The sequence below is a fragment of the Buteo buteo genome, chromosome 23, assembly GCF_964188355.1.
Source record: "Buteo buteo chromosome 23, bButBut1.hap1.1, whole genome shotgun sequence".
Lineage (NCBI taxonomy): Eukaryota > Metazoa > Chordata > Aves > Accipitriformes > Accipitridae > Buteo > Buteo buteo.
The window spans coordinates 4216590-4239227 of record NC_134193.1 but is presented as its reverse complement, the minus strand read 5'-3'; the positions used below and the strand labels follow the sequence as shown (position 1 = coordinate 4239227).

General features: G+C 56.9%; 1 protein-coding gene across 5 annotated transcripts in view; it reads left to right on the top strand.

Moving 5' to 3' along the window:
• Window positions 1–22638, top strand: part of FOXP4 (forkhead box P4) — a 63444-nt gene that overhangs the window by 18819 nt on the left and 21987 nt on the right. For 3 of the 5 annotated variants that reach the window (XM_075055003.1, XM_075055004.1, XM_075055005.1), the window contains exons 2-3: window positions 5221–5440; window positions 14324–14413. In XM_075055003.1, coding sequence (XP_074911104.1) covers window positions 5237–5440; window positions 14324–14413 — 294 coding nt within the window. In that variant the 5' untranslated portion in view covers window positions 5221–5236. Of the gene's footprint in view, window positions 1–5220; window positions 5441–14323; window positions 14414–20700; window positions 20995–22638 lie in introns of those variants that run through there. The other 2 variants (XM_075055006.1, XM_075055007.1) reach the window with 2 other exon arrangements.

Sequence of the window (22638 nt, the reverse complement as noted above, 5' to 3'; positions counted from 1 at the left end):
GGTCAGGATGTGGTGGGAAGGGCAGAAAAAGCCTCCGGAGCGTCACGGTAGCGGGCCGCTCGTAAATGCGTGGTGTCACCCGTGCTGTCCCTTGGAAAACGCGGTTCGGCACCAGAGACTTGCTCAGCTCATGGAGATGTTTTGGGGAGCGTTTTCCCACCAGTGGTTCCCACTGTTCATCCTCATCCCTCCCGGGTGGTGGTTTTGAGCTGGGGATGCTCTTTGGGTTTGCATCTGGGGAAACCAAGGCTAAGGGGCATCCGCTGCCGCCGGCGTGGGGATGGGGACGGGGGCTCGAGGACAGGGACCCGCTGGCAGCGGGGAGGGGGTGCCCGTGACGCTGGGTCCCTACGTGGCCCCGGTCCTGCCACTAGCCCGCGAAGGACAGCCCAAAGTTACGGAGCCCCTGAGGACCACGGTATTGAGGATATTTAAAAATAGGAGAAGCGACTAAAATAGGCGTTCAGGCAATTGCTTAGGAGCTCGTGGTCTTGGCTGTACCTGTTTCATCTGCGGGTCCCAGGGGCTGAGAAGCTCTATTAAATTTTCATGTCCGTGGAGCTGAATCGGGAGGAGAAGCGGCATCGTTTTGGGTGGGTCTGGATGCCCCAAAATTCATCGGGAGCTTTTGGGAAGAAATCCGCTCTGCAAATGCTTCATCTCCTATTCTTGCTCCTAAAGACCCCGTGTCCTTTGGTGCAAATCTTTGCTTTGAGTCCGCCGTCTCGCTCGCCTCCGCGTTCATCCTCCCCTTTCTGCCGGGGCTCGGAAAGGCTCCGCGGCGATGCCGGGCTGCGCAGTACGGCACACGCGTGTCGGGCACACGTGCACGCGGCGGGAGCCGTGTCCGACAGCCGGGCCGGCTGATCTGCACCTTCTCTCGCAGGGAAGCTCTGAGCATCCATCAGTCTGTTAATTGCGCTAATTGGAGAGTGTGGAGGTGTTAATTGGAAAACGCCGGTATTGTGCCTGTTTGGGGGGGCTGTCAATAAAAATGAATTGATGACTTGGCATGGCACGTGCACTTTCCAGGTTAGCGGCAAGTCAGGGGATGTCAAGGAAATGTTACTGCTCAGATGAAGCAATTGTTAATTAAAAAGCAACGGTAATTAATATAGTCTCATTGCCATATGGTACTGCTAAAGGCAGGGGGATTCTTTACTCCATTTGTAATTCTCTGTTTCCTTTTTCTTTGTCCTGCAAAAGGTGCCCCTTTAAGTAAAAGGGGGAAAAAAAAGGCAGAGTGCTTATTCAGTGAAGTGATTTTGAGTCTGAAATGGTAATTAGCAATCCATTTGCGCAGCTTCTGTTGCTCATCACCATTAGAGGGGTCTCCTCCCCTCCCCTTTTAAGTAAAACCATCTTTTTCTACTTTATCTGGGTGTTGTATCTTCTGCGATGACTGTCTGGACAGGGTCGCTGCCTTTATGCCTGGGGGAAGGTCTGATCCTGATTAGACCCTCTGGATACCAGTGTATGGAGAATCCCTAAAATATTGGATGCGTTTGAACTAAAATAGATGAAAAGCGGGAGCTGGGATGCTTCAGAGCCCTCCCGTCTGTGTGCGGAGATGCACGTGTGCTTCAGCACTCGCAGCCAGTCGCGCAGCCAGGTTTTGCTTTTCCCAACGCGGCTTCAGTCATCCCGGATCAGTCCTGGCTGGAAAAGCGCTCGTTCCTAATTTAAATCGACTTTATAATGTTGCAGACACTGGCTTCATTTTTTTTTTTCTTTAAGGTTTTGTAAAACTTTTATATGAATGGAAATATTTTCATTATTATTATTACTTTCTTTTATTACTTCCCTTGCAGTGTTGGGAACCCAGACACACCAGCATCCCAGTAGGGTTTGCGAACGGGAAGTCGAGTTTTACTAGACTTGGAGAGGGAACGCAACTGGCCTGGTGTCCCGGGCTGCGGGAATCACCCGGCTGGACCCCAGCGCCGGTTCATCTGCTCCAGCATCCCGCCTCTGGCAGGGGCCAGGGATGACAGAGCAAGACCATGGTTACAGCTCTTCCACCAGAAGAGATTTCCTCCTAATTCCCAATAGTTAAGCTTCAATTTAAGCCCCGAAGCCAGGAAAGTTTTATATCCTTTCCAAAAACTTTTTTTTTTTTTTTTCCTTTTTTAATACTTCCTGTTGTAACTCTGGATATTCTTGTTCTCCGTATAAAAGTCAAATCCCTTTTTGAATCCTGCTGAGTTTCTGGCCGTGGTGATGCCTTGTGACTGCCGGACACAGGCAGAGCCTGGCTTTCCCTGTGGGGCCGCTCGCCTGGTCGAAACGCGGAGCAGGCGGCAGATTTCAGAAGGAAAATGAGAAAAGGAACAGCAATAATTTAATATTTCTGTAGGCTCTTGTTTGATGTTGGGTGTGGGGGGAGGAGCAAATGTAGTTTTCGAGGCAAAAGGTGTTTTCTTTCTTCCAGCTTTTTAGCTCCTAACACAGTGGCCGTAGGCGAGCATCCCATCCTTTCCCGGGAAGCTGCTCCGACCGTGCCACGCTCTCACCCCAGCACCCCGGCTCCTGCACTTCAAACAAAATCAAAGCCCAGTAATCCCGTTAACCTTGAACTCTCCCGCAGCCACCGGTGTGTCACCCTGCGCGGGTTTGGTAGCGCCAGGATGGCGGGAGGGAGCCGGCAGCTCCACATGGGAATTAATGTCAGTCATATACCCTGCGGAAATGACTTTTGAAATGCATATAATCTCAAACATGCAAATGAGAAGCTTGCTTCACCCTGTTTAATATGAATGATCAGCTTCTGAATAGCTATTATTACACGCCACATTTCAGCAATTATGTTGTTCGCGGTTTGTCTTTCTGTCTTTTGGGGGGGCGGGGGGAAGATGGGGGAAAAATAGAGAAGAAAAAGGGAGAAACAGTATTTCTTTTCCCTGTCCCTCTTTCTTTATTCCCTTCCTGTTTCAAACTCGCCAACGGGCTGCGAGTGCCAGTGGGCAAACACCAAACCCGCTCCGGCACCCGCCGATGGGGAAGGAGCTGGATTGAATGACATAAAACTGTTTCCTCTGCTTTTCCACGGAGCAGAGCGTGTGTTGGGAAGGAGGGAGAGACCCTTGGCTCTGGTGGGGCTTCTCGTGCCCCCTATTGCTCTGTGCATGCATCAGGGCTGGATGCGGCCCCAGGGGGCTCGGCGGTTGCTGGCTGGAGCGGCAGGGTTTGATGCTGGATGCCGTGGTTGTGTTGGTTTGATGCTGGACACCGTGGTTGTGTTGGTTTGGTGCTGGACGCCGTGGTTGGGTTGGTTTGATGCTGGACGCCGGGGTTGTGTTGGTTTGGTGCTGGACGCCGGGGTTGTGTTGGTTTGGTGCTGGACGCCGTGGTTGGGTTGGTTTGATGCTGGACGCCGGGGTTGTGTTGGTTTGATGCTGGACGCCGGGGTTGTGTTGGTTTGATGCTGGACGCCGTGGTTGTGTTGGTTTGGTGCTGGACGCCGTGGTTGGGTTGGTTTGATGCTGGACGCCGTGGTTGGGTTGGTTTGGTGCTGGACGCCGTGGTTGGGTTGGTTTGATGCTGGACGCCGTGGTTGGGTTGGTTTGGTGCTGGACGCCGTGGTTGTGTTGGTTTGGTGCTGGACGCCGGGGTTGTGTTGGTTTGGTGCTGGACGCCGTGGTTGTGTTGGTTTGATGCTGGACGCCGGGGTTGTGTTGGTTTGGTGCTGGACGCCGGGGTTGTGTTGGTTTGGTGCTGGACGCCGGGGTTGGGTTGGTTTGATGCTGGACGCCGTGGTTGGGTTGGTTTGATGCTGGATGCCGTGGTTGAGTTGGTTTGGTGCTGGACACCGTGGTTGGGTTTCCTCCAGTGCCAACCCGCATCCAGGAGTTTCTCCCAGAAAAGGGGACCCTCAGGTTCACAGCCAACAACCTGCCCACTAATCAAACCCCGTTGAGCAAAGACTCTTCGGCTCATCGCTCTGAAGCCAAGCCCTGTAACCCCTCGCAAGTCGTGTCCCCCCAGCCCACCTGCCTTAATTTAAATAGCATTTAAGACCAGGGGGGGATAAGGGGTGCACGTAGCACCTAGCTCTCGTGCAGCCGGCCACGCGTTGGGGTGGAAGCAGCTTTTCCAGCCGGTGATTCTCCCGGTGCCGGATGGTTTCCCTCAACTCGTTGAGGCTGCTGGCACCCCACAACTCTGCTCCCGGGTTTGCCGCAGCGCCCACGGGCACCCTTGGCTAACACGAGCCCCGCAGCCGGGGCCCGCGGAGGAGCGGCGAGGTGGGGGCAGTTCTGCCCTTGTGCCCCGGGTGTAACGGGGTGATGGGGAGGGCGAGTTTACGGGAATAAAACCCATCCACAGAGGCAAAGCGTTGCGCTGTTGCCTTGCGAGAGGCAAGCCTGTAATTGCATGAAATGAAGTGCAAGAGCTTCAAACCGCGGCTGCCGGGGGCTCGCGCGGGGCTGAAAATGCGGCGGGCGTTGTGGTCCCTGCGTTCTGCCTTGAAGGGCAAAGAGCCCAGCTTGGTCCTTCGAGGGCATCCGAGGGGTACAGCAGGACGGGGGGGTGCATGGAGGCATCCGTGAGAAAGGGAGGATTTTCTGGGTGATGTTTTCTGGGGTGCCACCGTGCTCTCGTTCTGCTGCGTCCCAGCTCCGCGGTACCTTTGGGCTTCCTCGACCTGGCGGCAGACTTTCTGCCGGGTGGTTTTTCCTGCTGGGAAGTGCTGGTTCGCTGGGAGGTGAAGCGCTTTGTGGAAAAGTGTCAACTTTGTTGAGATTTTCACGGTGAAATATGTGGTGCAGGCTCCACATGCTTGGTGTGCAGCCTCGCTGAAACTTCAGCTTTGCTGTCTCCAGCGTCTGAAAATGAAATATTTGGGGATTCTGTGAAAAACGCCCAGGTCCTGGGGTTTTGTGTCTTGCATCAGACTGGGAGAAAGCTGGAAACGTCGTGTTTTCCTAAGGGACGCAGGTCGCACTTGCTTTGCCCCGGTGCTGTACAGGGCCGGCAGCCTGTTCGTGGCAGCTCACGCTGCTGCACGTTTATTTTTTGGAGTAAATGGAACGCAGCTAAAACTGGCCGGCGTTTGACATCCCATCCCTGCGTCTCACCGCCAGACCTCGCGGGGATCGCAGCCGGCGCGGGGCGAGGACGGGGCGCGGGGCAGGCGGAGATGGGGATGCCAACCGGGGATTTCAGACTTTTTTTTTTTTTTTTTTTTCTCAGCCTCTGCTCTCTCCTCCTCCCCTTCAGGTCCTGCTAGCAAGTCATGATGGTTGAATCTGCCTCGGAGACGATACGGTCCACTCCCTCCGGCCAAAACGGGGTCAGCAGCCTCAGCAACCAGCCCGATGGCGGCGGGGGCGGCGCAGGCGGCGGCGGCGGAGGGGGCGGCGGGCGCGAAGGAGCCGCGAGCGGCGAGACCAACGGCGAGATGAGCCCCGTGGAGCTCCTGCACTTCCAGCAGCAGCAGGTAGGAGGGACGCCCCGCTTCCTCCTGCCTTACGCCAGGCAACGTGGAACCGGGTCCTTGGAGGATTTGGTTTGGGGGCGATACCCAAATTTACCCTCCCCTCGTCTCCGGGGCTGGCCGAGGACGTGGGTTGCGCTAGGCTTGGTCATCGCTGTTGAAGTTGGGGTGCGAGCGCTGCCCCAAAAAGCAGGCGCGTGTCCTTTGGGGTGCACATCCCACAGGAGATGGAGCCCGTCCGTCCGCGCGGCTCGTGGGCTGGTGCCTGCTGCCCCAGAGATGGCTGTGTTTTGGGGGGGGGGGGTCCTGCCTGTACCCCATCGGTGCAGGAAAAGGAGGAGGGCTGTGAGAGCGAAGACCTGTTGGCTGTAAAATAAGGAGCAAGTTTTCTCTTAGTCGGTATTTGGTCACCCAGGTGGGTGACCGGAGGTGGTCTCCCGTTCTCTGGGGCTCCTGGTGCCTTCAGCTGAAAGATTAACGTCACGCACGCGGCCTAAAACACGTGTGAGCGTGACACGTGCACGCAACAGTTTTGTCCTTGAGCACACGCGTGTGCGCCTCGGGGGGGCCCGTGCCCGGGAGCGGCGTGGCACACATCGCCCCTCGCAACACGCACGCCCGGGCGGCTGTGGGGAGGGGGGACGTGTGTGCGTGCCTGCAGGTTACCTTTCAAAACAAACTTTGGCAAAAACATAAATTTTCCTCCTCGGATACTAAATAAGGCAATGATCCCTGCCTCGTATGGAGATCGCCTCCCTGAGCCATAAATTCCAGCGTGAAAGCTGTAAAAAATTGCTGTGTCTGATACTTTAGTAGTGAGTGCTGTAAATCCATTACCTGAATAACAGCCGTTTCTCACGCAGTTAAGCCCCTGTTCCCCTGATCTGAAGGGTAATCATGCGTGTAATGCTGCTGCGAGTCACCCCTGCCGAAGGAGCTGCCGCTCGCTCCCCTCCCCACGCCGAGGGCGGCCCCGAATTTCACTGAGCGGCAGCCGGAGCCAGGGGTGAATAGGAGATGCTTGTTCCCGCACGGCCAAAACTGTGCAAATCGGAGGGTGGGCAGCGTGGTTGTAAAACGGGGTTATCTCCTCCGGAAAATAAGGAAAAAAAGGGGCTTTCGCGATGCAGAGCGCTGCTGCTGTTGGCTCATCCCCGTGGATGCTGCTCCCTGAGCTCACCTGGTAAATCCTGCCCTGCCCAAAGCACGGCCGATGTTTAATTTCACCCTTTTGCATTTCTTCTTTCGGATTCCCGGTGTAATTACCCTGGGAAACTTGCTGGCACGTGGAATTATTAAGGCAGAGGGTTTGGTAAACTTCCAAAAACAAATGACATCTGCAGTGACAGCACCTTGGGGGGAGGAAAAAAAAAAAAAACATCCCGAGGACTATCAATCTTCATGCTTCAGGAAACAGGCTGAGCACCAGCTGGGGTCAGGAATAAATGTCCCCATATATAGAGTTTTGCACAATTAGGTGCTTTATGAAGGCTTTACACCATCCTCGGGAGCATCCAGCATTCGCCCCTTGTCGCAGGCAGGCTCTCGGACCACTGGGCTATTCCCGTCTGACAGCTCCTCCGTCCTGGCTCCGCCGCAGCTCCTGAAATGCTGACACTCAATCTTTATCCTTATTTAACTCTATGAAATCCCCAGGAAATGTTAGGAAGCCTGGAGGGGTGGAAACCCACCGCTCAACCACCCAACCTGAGCTTGAAGGGCCACCGGTGACTTAAAACTCCATGTCCGTAGGGGTTTGCTTGGGCGACGCAGCTCCCCGGGGGCACGTGCTCTGCCCTCGTTTTCGGCTGGTTTTGCACCTTTTGGTGAAACGAGCTGGTTTTGACCTTCTTTGGTGTCCGCAGTCTCTCTGCTTTCACCCTTTTGAAAGGGTGAACCCAGACAGCCCTGGGGTTGGTTTGCAGGGACTTCTCAGGTTAAAACTCCTCTCTAGAGGATGCTGCCTGGAGGTGAGTGTCCTGGGTGGGAGTTTGAGGGGGGCTGTATATATTGTAGGGTGCTCAGGGAACCCCTGAAGCTGTTTTGTGGCCTCTGGGGAGTCCCTGGAGCAAGAGGACACGGATGTCCGGCTGTACCAGCCCGGTTTTGCCAGGACAGGGGCTGCCGGCCGCGGCGCTGGCTCTGCTCCACCGCGGAGCACAGCTTTCCGTCACCGTCCTCGGCTGCGCCTGGTCCGGCTCTCCGCCCCGATCCATGCGACTTCAGAGCATCCTGCGGTCCGGAGAGTCTGGAGGGAGAGCGGGGAGCCCAGTGGGATGGGATGGGGGGAAAAAGGGCATCCCCCTCCCCTCCCTCCCTCCCTCTTCCCCCCAGCCCAGGGGCTGGCGTTCAGGTTAAATCCTTGGATTTCAATGGCGGGATTCGGCTGAAAAGCTTGAATAGCGCGCGCCCGCATTGTGCCGGGGTTGGCGGAGGGGAGAGGTCGGCCGGGGGCATGGGAGGGCTGCCCGCCGGCCGGGGTCTCCCACCGCCGTTGCTGTGGGAACGTGGCGAGACCTCCAACGCGCTGACATCCTCGAACCGGGCTCCAAAGGGCCCCGCCGCCTTTGCGCATTAATGAGTTTTTAATGCGGGGGCTGGCCCCTCGCGCCCCCCGCCACGCCAGGGCTTCCCACCCCCTTCCCGGTAATCCTCGGAAGGCTGGGCAGGAAGCGGGAACGGTGGGGCGATGGGGGTGTCGCATCCCTGCGGTGGGAGAAGGATGAAGGATGCTCCGGCTGGGGTATCGGGGTGCAGGGCTGCGTGCCGAACGGGCACTGCTCTCCGATGCTTTGGGTTTCTCCCAGTTGAATTCCTGCGAAAAAATTCCCGGCTCTCCAAGTCTTATCCCAGAGCTGGGGTTGAAAGCTGTGGGGTGCAGAGGGGCTGGGTCTCAGGGGTCGTTGCAGCTTTTGGGGTTCAGGGGGTGGGAGGTGAAAGCCTGGAGGTGCTCGGAGCAGGGATGTCCCGGGGGAATCGTGGGGAAAGTCCCCGAGCCCGGCGGCTGCACGGTAGCTCTTTCCAACTTGCAATCCCATGGAAAAGGAGCCATCTGGAAAATCCAGGCGCTCAGGCATTGTTCGGTGGTTTTTTTATTATGAAAAAAAAATAAAATTGCAGGGTATTGCAGACACATGTCAAAGAAATGTTAAGTTATTAAACAAAAACAAGACTTTTTAAAAACAAGCAGCAAATTGGACTTTTTTGGTAGTTAAAGAAGGGTGTGGATGGGGGAGGAGAGGCACTTCTCTGCCATAGGAAAGATACTGTTCCATAAAACATGTGATCACATCTCAAATATATTGTGTAATCCTCTATTATTAGGGTATTTAAGATAAAAATGAGACCGGAGCACTTAAGTGAAACTCATCTCTCTATTAGGGTCCTTGATTTATATTTCATATTTTACTGAGTACAAATGCAGGAGGGTTTTTTTTTGGTTTGTTTTTTTTTCATGGGGTGGGATTGTCAGGAGCTTGTTCCTGGTGTTCTTCATTAGTGGAAATGGGTTTAACCCCTCGCCTGCGAGGATTGAAGAGTCAAGAGTGGAGGAATAAAGTCCAGAAGCATTAGCATGTGCAGCAAAAGGGAGAACAGCTGGGGCAGAGAGAGAGGCACGGAGCCGGTTGTAAAAAGGACGTTGTTGGTTTTTTTTTTTTTCCTCCTGTGAAGAATTGTGTCATTTTTGTTAATTTTGATCTCTTGGAGCCATTTGGTTCTGGTTAAGCAAGACCAGGGCTGGGCTGGGTGGAAGTGCTTCTCAATATGGCATCATTTACCGTTAATATCCATCTAAAAATATCCGTGTGTGTGTGTTGTTTTAATAGCTCTAATTCTGGAATGTGACGATGTCATTTTTATGAGGTTAGTGTAAAAAAAATTTTTTTTTAACATTTTTTCATCCCTTCCCAACCTCCTCCTACCCTCCAAAAGGAACGGAGGGAAAAGGGAAGATACAGGCTCTCTTTATAGATCCTCTTTCTGCCTCCCTCCTGGCAAAATTCTTGGTTTAATATCATTTTTAGGGTGGCTTTTCACTCATTGGAGGTTAAAACCCCATGCAAAGCTTTGATCCCATCCAGGTGGAAAATCCCTCGGCTATTTTTGGGCAGCGGTTCCCATCGCGGGCCGGGTGAACCCGCTCCCCCCTGCGCGGCAGGCAGCCGGCGCGCTGCTTTTGGCTCCGGCAACTGGAGCATCCGGGCACCGCTGAGCATAATTAAAAAGTACACCCTCGTAAAATGAAATACCTGGTAGAATAAGGTAGTTTTAAAAATACCCTGGGCAAGATTTTCCATTTGATTTTTTGGGAGGCTGGGGCTTGTGCTTTTAGAGAGACCCATGGATGTCTCCATCCTCAGCAAACTTTTTTTGAACCTCTTGACCTATTTCTTCCTAATTTGACCAGGCAGCGGGAGGCCTCGGAGAGGCTCCGCTTGGGCAGATTTTGAGGAAAAAAAGGCAGCCAGGCAGGGATGAGGGGCTGAAGTGCGAGTCAGCCACCCTAAATGGGGTGGGAGCTGCTGTCTCCTCTCCCCGGGCTCCTCCGTCGCTGGGGCCAGACGGGACCTGGTGTTCCCCGTGGGAGAAAGGGCAGTTCGTGGCATTTGCTGTGGGAAGGCAGGCAAAAAGCTGGCCCTCCTGCCGTCCTGGGATGCCTCCATCACATACAGGGTGGAGGTGTGGAGTCCCACTGGCCGGAGCACAAGCCTTTGGGGGAAGAATTAATGATAATTATGTTGAGTGGAAGCCGGGGTAACGGGCTGCTTCCCCGCTGGAGGATGAGATGCTTGTATCTGAAGTCAGGGGGAGGATCCAGTCTCGTTTTTTTCCAGGAGGGATTCGGTGTCTCCGGGGAGAGGCGAGCATCCCCCTGGGCTGGGTACCCCGAGAGCCCCCTTCCGTGGCAGGGAAACCTCTGGTGCCGCGGGAGCAGCTCGGAGCTGGCCCTGGCACGGGTTGTGCTGCCTGGGCAGAGCCTTCGCCGTGCCTGGGATTAATCCCAGGCTTGGTTTATATATTGAGCCCCTCCCTGTCCCAGCACACACCTTCCAGCATCTCTCATTTCTCCCTGCAAAACCCTGCTGTGTCAGGTGCCCCCGCGCAGTCTGGGGTAGTTGTGGGCCACCCCCAGCAAAGTCTGTGTCACCATCCTCTTCCTCAGCCCTGAAACGTGTTGCTGCTGCTGCTCTTGGGGAGGGCAAAGCCAAACTGCATCAGCTCTTGATGTAAGCGTCTGAGACATTACAAACTTTTTTTATGGGATAATTTGCTGATCAAAGGGAGCCATCCAGGAGCATGATGAATTTGACACAACCCATTCGTTCCTAATTACGGGTAACATGCTAATGACTCTTGAATAACACTATGCAGCAGGATACTTTTTTTTTTTTAAAATCTTTTTTTTTTTTCCGGTTCACAGAGCCAGAAGGTGAAAGCCCATCCATTCCTATGGGGAGACTTTTTTCCTTCTGCTTTCACGTCTCCTCAGCCCTAAGGAGCGGTTGTGGGTGACACCTTCATCCCTACAGAAAGGTTTTATCCCCCCAGCACCTGGGCTGCTCCTCCTGCCCTATGGGGTGGGGGTAACAAACGCAGATAACGCGGGGCTCTGCATCCCGAAATTCAATTCTTGGGACTCTGCCTGCCTTGGGCAGCCACGCAACAGGTTTGCAGACTCTGGGCGCTGCCAGCCAGAGCATCCTTCGTTTGCAGGCTGAGCTGAATTTAGGCTTAAGTGGAAATCGCTGCTGGGTGGTGGGGAGGGAGGGAGGGAGGGGGCAGCTCCGGGGCGCTGGCGGGGAGGCCCCTGTGTGCAATTGTAAGGCCATGTCATTTTTTTTCCTGTAAATCTTGTAATTTCGTGCTTCAGAGCACAACAAAGTGAGAGAGCCAGCAGGGAGTGAATTAAATTCCCCCCTGAGAGGCGGCACGGGGTGGGCGGCCAGCCGCGGGCTGAGCCAGCCGGGCACTGGGGACTCGGTGGCACCCGCGGGCCAGCCGGTTTTTGGGTTTAGAAAGAGACATTGCGGGAGAAATCCTGCCTAGCGCTTTGCCTGGGTGCTGGCATTATGTCTCTTCAGTTTTTTCCCCTCTTTGCTGTATTTTCCATACCTGCTGCACTGATTTTTGTTGGGCTGGGGCAGGGACCTGCCTTACCGGATCACTTCCGTGAGATGGTCCTTACGAACACCGGAGGAATCTCACGTGGTGCAGATGGAGAAACCAAATCCATGCAAACCTCTGTCAAATGGACACGTGGAAAAATAGATGAAGCTTGGGCAGCTGGTGTGCACACGCGGGATGCAGCCAGTGGTCCGGCACCCATCCTCGGGTGGGTGCCTTGGACCTGCTGCACGCTGGTGCTGAGCAGCCGTCGATTGAATTCCTCCACCCTTGGCTTTTAACTGGAATTACTGTTTTCATTTCAAAAAGTAATTAAAATATCAGACCTTGAGCTGTCATAACTGTCACATGGTTTTTGTGTTCACATTACCGATGCACATCTATTACTGTTAATAACAGGGAAATAACATGCCCGCAGAGGAGCGTGCCTTACGCTGGGGCTGCGTCGGCTCTGGGACTTGGACCACGGGTTCATACCATCAGTGGTTCCCAGCAGCGAATTGCCATGTTTGTCCTCATGGATTTTATTTTTTAATCGTTTGGATAAATTGAGTTTGCAAGTCAGTGGTCATGCAGTTTTTCAGCAGCCCCAGCAGCCGGCCAGGGATGCTCGGGAGGAGGCGGTGGGCTTGGGGCAGCTCTGGGTGCACCCGCGCTGGGCGCAGCGGGCTCTGCCTGCTCCTGGGGGCACCCAGGGGTGCAGCCCTGGCAATTCGTCGTGGGAGGGTGACATTAGGATCCCAGAGGCTTTTGAAACTCCTGGGCTTTTGACTTTTTCGGGGCACGTGCATGGTGACAAACACAGCCGGGCAGGGCAGAGGGTGTCCTGTGCTGCGTCTGGGGCACAGCTGTTGGGTTTGGGTCCCTTGCTGGGAAATGATATTTTTGTGAATAAAATAGGCAAGGCTCTGTCTGCTAAACCCTCTGCACAAAGCCTCTGGCTTCAGCAGCAACTTTAAAATTACCTCTCATTTTGCAAATGCACTTCTAACGCCTGTCCATGTGCAAGGAGCGGGTCGGAAGGCTTTTATTCACAGAAAAAACAGTGGTGGCAGAGCTCGGACATCCTTTGCTCTAAATCTGTCCCCTACGCTCTTCCTGAGCAACCCCTGCGGAGAGGAGCACGAAATGGGACCTTTTGATTAAAACGCAGGTAATGAGTCTTCACGGATGCTCCATTGAGCAACTGTTTAAGGGTGCTATGGGTGCTCCTTAGTTCGCAGAGGTTAAATAAATAGCGAGTGGACCAGAGCGATGTATTAAGGTGCATCCGCGCTGTGGGCGATGCCTCTCCGGTTTGCAAGCGGATTTGGCAGGGAGGGATGGAGAGGCAGCGCACGGGCTGGGGGCTTTCTTCTTTATAGCTGGAAATGCAGAGAATTAACAAGCGGCCCTTTCTCGGGGCATGCGGCTGCCTCCTGGAAGCCGGGGCAGTGATTTACAGCCGGGGTGATGACAGCCGGGGGAACCCGTGTGCTGCTGGCGGCACCGCCGAGCCGGGCTCTGACCCCACGCCGGGCCCTAATGCAAACCTGTCCTGCAGGCAGGGCTACAATGACTTGGTTGTTGAGAAATGTACCCCCCCCAAAAAAAAAAAAAAATTATTTAAAAGCAAAAATAAGGAGTGTAGGAGGAAGCAGGTCTTGGAGCAGCAGCCGGGTACCGCAGGGTTGTTTTCGTTAGGGCTTTATTCCCTCTTCTGGCTCCCAGCTCCTGAATGAAGCTCCTTTTCTCGGCTCGCACACACACCGGCGCTCGCCCTCAGCCACGCTCGCCGGTGACCGGCCGGCTCTTCTGCCGGCTCGCACTTGCTCCTCTGTCCTTCTTGTCTCTTTGCAGGATTTTCCTTAATTTCACCCGCTTTCTTCAGCTGCTGACACTGCTGTGCAGGGCTCGCTCACAGTTGCTTGTGCCTGCATGTGTTTCCACAAGTGTTTTTTATCAATTTATTTTGGTTTCTCCCTTTTTTGCCTGTTGTGTGACTTCCCAGCCAGCCACCTTCATCCCTGCAAACAAGTTAAGGAAACTCATAACTCTTTCTAGGCAAACACCCATAAAAGTAAGCAGGTTTCATCCTGGTCACTTGGGTGAGTTGCTAAGCTCCTGCATCACCATAAACTCTGTGCGGATGCATTCCTGGATTATTAATTTAGGGTGTAATCCTGCTCTTGGCCTGACTGAATCTGGGACTTTTTGGTGCTCCAGCGTGACAATCAGATGTAAAATTAAATATACACGGTAGCTTTAGACACAAGGGATGTCAGCTGCAGCAGAAATGTAGTGGTGGCTCCATGCAAGGGTGGAATAAATCAGCAGGGAGCCGGCCCCTCCGCCGGACCTTCGGTCGGGTGCTGGTTGTGCCTGGCCAGGAGCCGCCGGTGCCGAGGCTGGGGATAACCCGTGTGAAAACCTGCCGGAGGCACGAAGATGCTGGACCTGGTGACTTGCCGAAGATGGGGTAGGGGTTTTTGGAAGAGGACCCCCAGGTCCTCATGGTCCTCTGTGGCTCCAGGGGGGTTGGAGAGCGGTGGTCTGTAATGGGATGTACTGGTCATACTGGTGTGGCAGGAGGGAGCGTGGGGGAGCGCTGCCCTCCTCGTGTATCCCTCGCACCCCACGGATCGAACCCGCGGAGAACCAGTCCGGCCGGCCCCGCGTCCGGGCGCTGCTCTGGGGAGCTGGAAGGGGAGCGTTGCCCGGAGGAGGGAGGAGGAAGAGGGCATCCTTCCTCCTGCCCACCCTGCTGTGTCTCTTTTGCAGGCTCTCCAGGTGGCACGCCAGTTCCTGCTGCAGCAGGCCACGGGGCTGAGCTCCCCCAGCAGCAATGAGGGCAAGCAGCCGGCGGTGCAGGTGAGCCCCGAGGACGTGTGTGTGTCGCCCCCATCACCCCCTTTTCGGGAAGGGCTCGGCTGCAAACTGATGCTGTGGGAAAACGCACGTGCAAACACACGTCGCCTCTGTCCTTGGGGTGGCTGGAGCACACCAGGAACCCCCCAGAGAGTTAAATACCCTGGAAACCTCCAGAAATTTGTTGGGGTTTTTTTGGGGGGAGGGGGGTGGTGGTCTCCATTGTGTGCTGACATGGTGGGAAAGGGCGATGCAAGGCAAAGGATGGCTCCAGGTGGGGCAAAGACCGGGGACAGAAGGCCATCATGTGCCACCGTACCTTGGGACAGCGTTTCGGATAGGGAAGTGCTGAGTTTTCTGCCTCAAGCACCCCAGGATTGATGCCGGGTGCTGTGAGCTGGGTGCAGGGACTGGATAAGGGACAGTCCTTTGGGGCTGGAGCCGGGGCAGGTCCTCCAGCGTGGAACAGCCGCTGGGATGGGACAAAAGCCCAGCTTAGGTGGGGGTTTTGTGGTACTGGCAGGAAAATGGGGCTTTGGGTGAGTGCAGCACCCTTGGGTGGCATCCTGCTCCCGTAGGGGAGGGGGGGACCTCCCCTTTGCACCCCTGCTGCCCTCCTCCCCCGAAGGAAAGGGGCAGAAGAGGGATGTGAACCTGGAGAGAGGGGGAGGCAGAAAGAAGCAAAGCCCAAGCGATGGAAAGTGACAATTTAAATAGCTGTGCAGAGGGGCTCTCCCTTCAGGCTAATTAAATTTATCGGAGAACAGCAGGTTACCTTATTAGAGCCACGTGGGTTTAATTAACAAAGGAAAGTAATTAGCACAAGCGCTCTCGGAGCTGGAGGTCCTGCCTATGCCAGGCTGAGCCAGCACGGCAGCGTGGCAAGAGCCGGGGCTGGGACGGGCAATCGCCGGCTCCTCTCCCGGCTCGGCGAGTCCCACGGCCGGGGCACGGCTGAACCTCGGCCGACAGCAAGTGCCGTCCCGGTGCTGCCAGTACCGGGTGGGCTCGTGGGGCCGGGGAAGCCCGAAGCCCCCCGGCTGCCCCACCAGGTTGGGAAGTAGCAGCCGGGTAGGAGCAACGGGAATTAGTCAGGGCTTCTGCGGCACAAACAGGCGGCTTTTTCCAGTGGCGCTTGCAGGAAGGAAATGCAGTCACTGCATGGAAAATGTCTGCGAAGGACAAAGGCAGCGAGGGTGAAGTCAGATTCCGGTAACCGGCACCTCGCTCCCCTCTGTGGGTGCTTGTCCCTGCCTGCACTTCTCCTGCCTGCACTTCTCCTGCCTGCACTTCTCCTGCCTGCACTTCTCTTGCCTGCACCTCTCCTGCCTGCTACTTCTTCTTCTCCTGCCTCCCTCCACTGCTTCCCCCGGCCGCGATGCACACACGCTTCGCTCGCTCTCCGCTCGCTTAAACATCCCATTCCCCCCTTCTCTGCCGCTTTCTCTCGCCTCCCCTCCCTGCCCATCTGGCCGGTGGCTTTGCCGGAGTGAACTGGATCTGCCTTCCTCTCCCCTCCTCCCTTTTTGTGTTGCAAAAGGACTTGTGAAAGTTGTAGACGTGAGTCAGAAATAGCTCATAACTCAGCAGCGACCGGCCTCTTCCTCCCCCCCCCACCGGCCCCACCAGCCCTGCCGGCAGCTGGAGCGGGATCTGACCAAGGGGAGATAGAGGATTAAGCAGACTCCTTTGAAAGGAAGTTTATCTAACGGCAGAGTGGTGTGGATGAGACTGGCCAGGACGGCTGGAGGAGGAGGAGAAAGGCTGCAGCAGCCCCTGGCTAGGGAGGACGGGGGGAGCACGGCAGGACCGGGGGGTTCGTTGCAGCCTTGGGCAACCGGGGTGCCCTCGGTGTGCCGGCCCGGACCCCCGCGGGCTTTGCCGGTGGATGTGCGGCTGCGCCGCTAGCCCCCGTGGTTGGGGGCTGGATTTCCACATCGCTTGAGTTATTTTGCTCGGGGGGGAGAAGCTGTTTCAGTGGTCTCCCCACAGCTCCCGGCCCCCAGTCCCAGGCGAAGCAAGCAGGAGGGTCCCAGCGTCGACAGAGCGAGCAGGAGCCCCCGCGCCCAGCACCCAACACCCAGGAGCGCTGCAAATTCCCCGTGCTCGCCGACACCGTGCACTTGAGTTTGCAGCGAGCAGCTCCCTGCCACCTTGCTGATGGGGACGGGACGTTTACGGGGCGCCAAGCCAGCGGGAATATTAACGACAGTCGGCAATGGCGTGCTCTTAAAAACAAACAAGGAGCTGCTGGGCTCAGTAGGGATCTTGGGGTTGGTTTTTTTTGGAGTATGAACCCTCTCTCCCCCCAGATGCCTGGAGGTGTGCATGGAGAGCCTCACAGCTGACACTTGAATTACAGCTACGTCCAAAAAAAAAAAAAAAAACAAAACCAAAAAACCCCACCCTGAAACATTTTTAAATGGTTTTATTTCTTCGCAACTTTAAAACTATTAGAAACTTGGCAGATGCCGACTAAGTGTTGCATTTGAGGACTCTTGCTGCAGATGGTCTGCAGGGCTCTCCTCCCCGGCGCGAGGCTGGTCGGGAGCGGTGGATCCCCCCCGGGGTCCTGACAGCATGGGGAGATGGTGCCAGTATTTGGTAAAGTCCGAGGTATGAGGTGCTGGAGCGTGTTTAGAAAGGCAGCACAGTGTATTTTTGGTGCTGGGGCATTTCTGTCTTGGAGGCACTGCTGAATCACGGGGTGCCCTCTTTGGGGGGCCGGGGGTCTCCCCAGCCTCTGGCGGGAGCAACTTGCGGAGGTTAAAAAGCTTCTGAAATAGGAGAGGGGCTGAAGGACGCTGAGGGAAGGGGAGAGGAGTTTGGAGCAAACTGCGGGAAATTGCTTTTCTTTTGTCTGCTGTGGCGGGGAGGGCAGCGGAGCGGAAAAGTGTATTTTGTTGATTTGAAACTTGAGTGAAATGGGTAATGAAGACAGATCAATACCAGCCCTTCTGCGTTCCCTCTCCAGGAAAAAATACAGCAGCCCGTCCGTCTTGGCTTGCGTGGCGCTAGATTTTTCCATTTGAACTTGCAGCACCGCCGTCCATCCCCGCTGCCCTCCACCATTCCCCCTCCTCCTTCCCAGAGCCCCCAGCTCTGCCAGCCCGGAGCCTCCACCGCCATCCCGCTCCGCCGTCCCCACCGCCACGACGGCACCGACGCCGTTTTGGATTAACGGGGTGGCAAAGGAGTCGCTTCAATCCCCGCCGATTTCATCGCCGTGGTGAGCCGTGCCAGCGCCCCGTGCCCGTGGAGGAGACGTGGCCCCCCCGGGGATCCTGCCCGGGGGATGCTGAGGGGCAGCAGCTCACCCCAAAAACCACGGCAGGGCCGTACCGAGGAAGGGGCTGCCAGGCAGCAAGCTCGCCAGCCCACCGCCGCCAAGCATCCCCCAACCAGCTCCCTTTCAACTTTTAGTGACTTGCAGCCCAATTATGCGTGATTAGTGCCTCCCTGGCGGGGCGCGCTGTCGCTAACGAGGACGCACGTTGGGTGGAACACGCAGGGGATTGATTCCTCCTTTTCTTTGCGTGCAGCTGAACATCAGAGGCCGGTTGTCCTCCACGCAGCTACGGTGGCGGCTGCTCTCCTCCTGCCACCCCCACCCAAGGCAATTAATCCTTTGGTGCTAAGGCTCTTCAAAGGATTCATAAAATAACCTCACAGCCCCAAAACCCAGCCTGGCACGTGGAGCTGGAGCTCCCTTGCAGCTCTGGGTTTGGTTTCTGCTCTGAGCCTGGATAGGTTTTGGTCTGTTGTCCCTGTCCCGTCTTGGTAAGGTCCAGACACGGCGTGGTGGGAGCGGAGGGGGGCGTGGAGGCTGGGCATGGTGTTTGGGTGGCCCTGTACCACCCATCAAGACATATATAACCATAGCTGGAGTTACAGTGGTGTGAGTGGCATCGCTGCCTGGCCCCGGGCGTTTGAAGTTCTTGCAGATGGTCTGAGCCAGCTGAATCTCGGAGCTCGCCCGGGGATGCTGAGCGCAGGAGGGGACACGTGGATTTGCCTGCGTGCGCTTTGGCTGGACTCAAAGCGAAAGGTTTGCTCTCGTCCAGCTGCAGCAGTGAGAAGCGGGTGCTCTGGGGGAGGATTTGCTCATCCCATGCCCCTAAAAACAGCAGACCCAAAGCTGCTGGTTGTTTCCCCCCTTATGTTCCCGGCTCCCAGCCTCCCTCACCGACCTCCTTGATTTGTTTCTCTTGGTTTTGGATTTGAAAAGGGTGTTTTAAAAAAAAAAAAAAAAAAAAAGAAAAACAGCGCAAACATGTTTGCTGTTGTTTCTAATTGGGAGTTAAAACTCGAGATTAGATCAGAGACGATGATGTGCAGCGCCTTGGGCTCTGCGGGAAGCATCGAACACCCCAGGTAGCTGGCGCGCACCCACCACAGGGAGAGGTTTGCTCATCCCGGCGGCCCCAGAGCCCCCCCGGTCAGCGGGGACGGGGTGGGGGACGAGCTCTGGGCTGCGCCTGCCCTGGCACGGGAGCTCGGACATGTGGTTTTAGGTGTGAACCCGGAGATGCTCCTTCCCGTAGCAGCGGTGACCTGCTGCCCCCGGCTCCCCGGGGACGTGGCGGCTCCTGCGGCAACCTCCCGGCATGGGTGACGGCGCGGCTGGGAGGTGAAGGTCGGTGCAGGGATGCTTTGAGGCTGAGCAAACCGCGGGCTTGCTCGCACGCCCTGGGCTGATGGGGGCTGTCCCGGTTCCCGTGCTGTGCCAAGCCAGCTGTCTTGGGGGTCAGGAGGGCGGCCGTCTCTCTGATGGCAGCCCCGCAGCGCTGAGAGCCAAGACCGGCCGTCGGGCCGTGGCTTTCCCCGCTCTGCCTCGTGGCTGGGAGTTGCAACTCGCTTCCCGTAAAAAAAAAAAAAAAAAAAAATCTAAGAAAAATTTAAATAAAAGCATCGCTCCCCCATCCTGCTGAGTTACGCCCGGCCAAATCCTGTTTCGCTCAGCCGGCTTTGGCAGAGTCGTTCTGCGCTTACGCCGAGCGCCGAGTTTCCCCTGTAATACCCGTCTCGTTTTCCACCCGCTGCCTGATGATCCGCGTCTGCCCCATCCTCTGGCACGGAGGGATTACAACCGGGACCGCCTGGAAAATCACCCCCTCGAGATCCCGCTCGCCGGTCGGAGCCGCAGCGCCGGGGCTTTCTGGGAGGCAGCCGGAGCTGTTAGTAAGCAGTTTTGCGGAGTGGCAGCCAGCCAAGGAGTGAGTCAAACCCTTCCTGACTTGGTGTCTGGCAGATGCCAGCTCGTGACGCGTCGGCTGGGGACCAGCCGCTGCCGCGGGGGCTGGCTGCTGGGACCTGCTTCCCTAGGGATTTGCCGGGTTGCGGGGACGGTCCCCGACCGCTCTGGGCACCCGGGAAGGGACTTCGCCGCCGGGTGGACGGGATGGAGAGGGGGCAGCTGGGGGCAGCTAACCCCTCGTACCCGGCCTGCGCCGCTCTGCTCGGCGCCCTTTGGCTCTCCCTTGTGCTGGTGACCGCCTGGATCCGAGCTTTTGAGATGACCGTCGCCCAAAGCCCCCGTTCCCTGTTATTCCGGGGACGCCAGGCCGGCCTCGTCCCCCGCCGCGGGGAAGCTTGCGCGATGGCCGAGTGCCGTGGCTGCCGGTGAAGGGGCTGAACCCCGCTCCTCGGCGTCCCGGGGGGGCCGCGCCGTGCCGTCCCCCTCCCCGTTAGCGGATCAGGTGCCGGCGAGTGCCACCGCCGGGCTCTCGGTTGGGCCGGGGGTGGACGTTTTCATCCCCGTCTCGTTTTGCTGAGGCAGCAGCTGTCACCATCCCTGACAGAGGCAGCTGGGGCTGTCACCGGAGCCCCGGGGCCGAGAACCGCGGCACCGCGGTTTGCTGCCCCGTGCCGGGGTCGAGTCAGCCGCCGGCAGCAGCGCCGCAGCCTGCCCGGCACCGGCGCGCGTGATGAATGGCCACGGCGGGAGCAAAACTTACTGTAAATGGGAATTTCCCCTTTTCCTAAAGAAAGTTCCTGCCCTCCCTGGAAACCTTAGTCGGGAGGGGGATGTTTTCCACGCCAGGGGGGTGGAAATTCTTCGTGCGGCTTCAGCATCCGCCAGGGTTCGGGGAGGCGGCGAAGCCTGGATGCCCCTCGCAAGAACCGGCACCGGTTCGCTCCGTTCACACCTCGCCCCCTCGCGAAGCTGCCACCATTTCCCCGTGTCAGCTCCACATCCAAGCACGGAAGAAAAAAACCATTTAATGCAGACAAAGGTTGTATGAAAATATAATTCTGCTTTTGTTAGCAGCCATCAAACTCTAAAAAGCGTCGCTTTTGTTTTCTTGTAACATTGTGAAAACCTCGTGTCGGATCGAGAGCTGGGGCCCTCTCGACTAATCGCCTCTCCTTTGTGTTTTTAGATTATAGGGGCAATTAGTGTTGTCAAAACCTCTGGCAATTCTCTTTGCTCTTGACAGGGTGTCAGTCCGCTGGGCGAGAAATGGAAGGTGTTATAACTCTCCGGTAATTAGGATGCCTCCGATTTGAAAATGCCAGCAAACGTGTACGAGAGGCCGCACGGCGGCGGTGGGGGCGGGGAGGCCGCCCGGATGGGGGATGCGGTGAGCAATTAATTAGGGGCTCTCATTCCGAGCACGTTGCCAGCTGATGAATTGGCAAAGGGAAATTAGCAGGATGCTTAGCTCCCAGCGAGTGGGCGCGCACCCCTCTCCCTCTCGTCTTGCCATCCCCGTCGGCATCCCTCCTTCCCAGATGTTTGCCGAGGGCTTTGCACAGCTGTCTGGGAGCACCTGACCGCCGAAACAGCAGTTCTTCACCGGTGCTGGTGCCGGGGGGGGGAGCTTGGGGTTCTCCCGGCTCTCCGGCAGGCGCCGGAGCCCTCGCAGGGCTTTGCGGCTCTTTGCTGGGGGCACTCGTGCAGCCTCCGGAGCCCTCCGCTGCCAGCCGAGCCGGTGCGGTTGAAGGCACCCCAGCAGCAGCCCTTGGGTGTGAACACGCAGCAATTAATCAATAACTCTTGACACGAAGGCAGCTGCGGGGATGGGGGGGGATTGCCGGCGACAAATGAAACTCCCGCTTGCGACGCCTCCCCCCCAGCAAAATGCCTGAGTAAACAGATAAGCCTTTGCAATCTCCCTTGAAGGTCGGCACGCTCCAGCCCGGCCGGATGCCCACCGCAGACGGGAGGGACTGCACGGGGCTGCCCCTGGGGTCCCGGTCCTGCTCCGTGTCCCACCGGGGTGGTCGGAGCGGGGGGGGGCAGCGCCCAGGGTGGGCAGCAGGTCCAGACTGGGGAGTCTGGGCATTGCCGGGGGTCCTGGGGCGGAGGGGCTGGCAGGTAGCGGGGCTTTCGTTGGGACTTTGCCGCGTGCTCTGAAGCCGGTTGCTTTGTTTCGCTGTCCCTTGGTCTCTCAGGTCCCGAGACCCTGGAGTGAGGGGATGAAAAGTCGTCTAATTTGGATCAAAATTGGGTCCTTGGCTTGTATCGGGAGCCTGGCTCAGGCTCTGCCGCATCCCCCGTGCCAAGGAGTCGCCTCCTCCTGGGGTCCCCTCAAAGAGCCTGAGGCTGCCAGGCAGCCTGACCCGCTCCCCTGCTCCAGACCAGCGGCGGTCGTCTGCTTTCCTAGGAAAAGGGAACATCCAGGAAGGGTTATTAAGTTACAACAGAGCCATAACCCTGTCCAGAGCCTCGGGAAGGGCTTCGGGCTGGTGGGATCAGCGGAGGGCTGCGACAAGGCAGCTCTTGATGGCCGTGGTTGGGAAGGCAGCGTTGCTCCACCTGGGCAGGACCGACGGGTCTGGGATCCGTCACCGACACCTTCCCCGGCTCTTTGCCGCGGGGGTGTAGACCCGTGTTATGATAACCAAAGGCAGGGGTTGGCAGGTTTTCTTAGCCCTCCCTCCACTTGGCATGGTAATTATGTGAGTTACTGGTGTCAACTGGAGGTAAAGCTTTGATGTGTCTATGGAAAACCTGGTAACCTCTTCCTCCGTGCTCTGCTTTGCAAAGTTATTTGGGTGATCGGTATCTTCCCCACTTCCCTTGGTGTTTCCCTCCTCCCCGCACCCTCCGGGACCCGGAGGGAAGGAGCGGTGCCCGGCACCTTTCCCGTGCTCGCAGGAGAGGAGGGAGCTGTGGTTTGGAGCTGGCTGCCCCTGTGCCACTGGCTCCTCTCAGTGCCTAATTCCCCCAGCTAAGTCACATTTAAAGACGACCCTGTGGGCAGAGAGCATCCTGCCCTCGG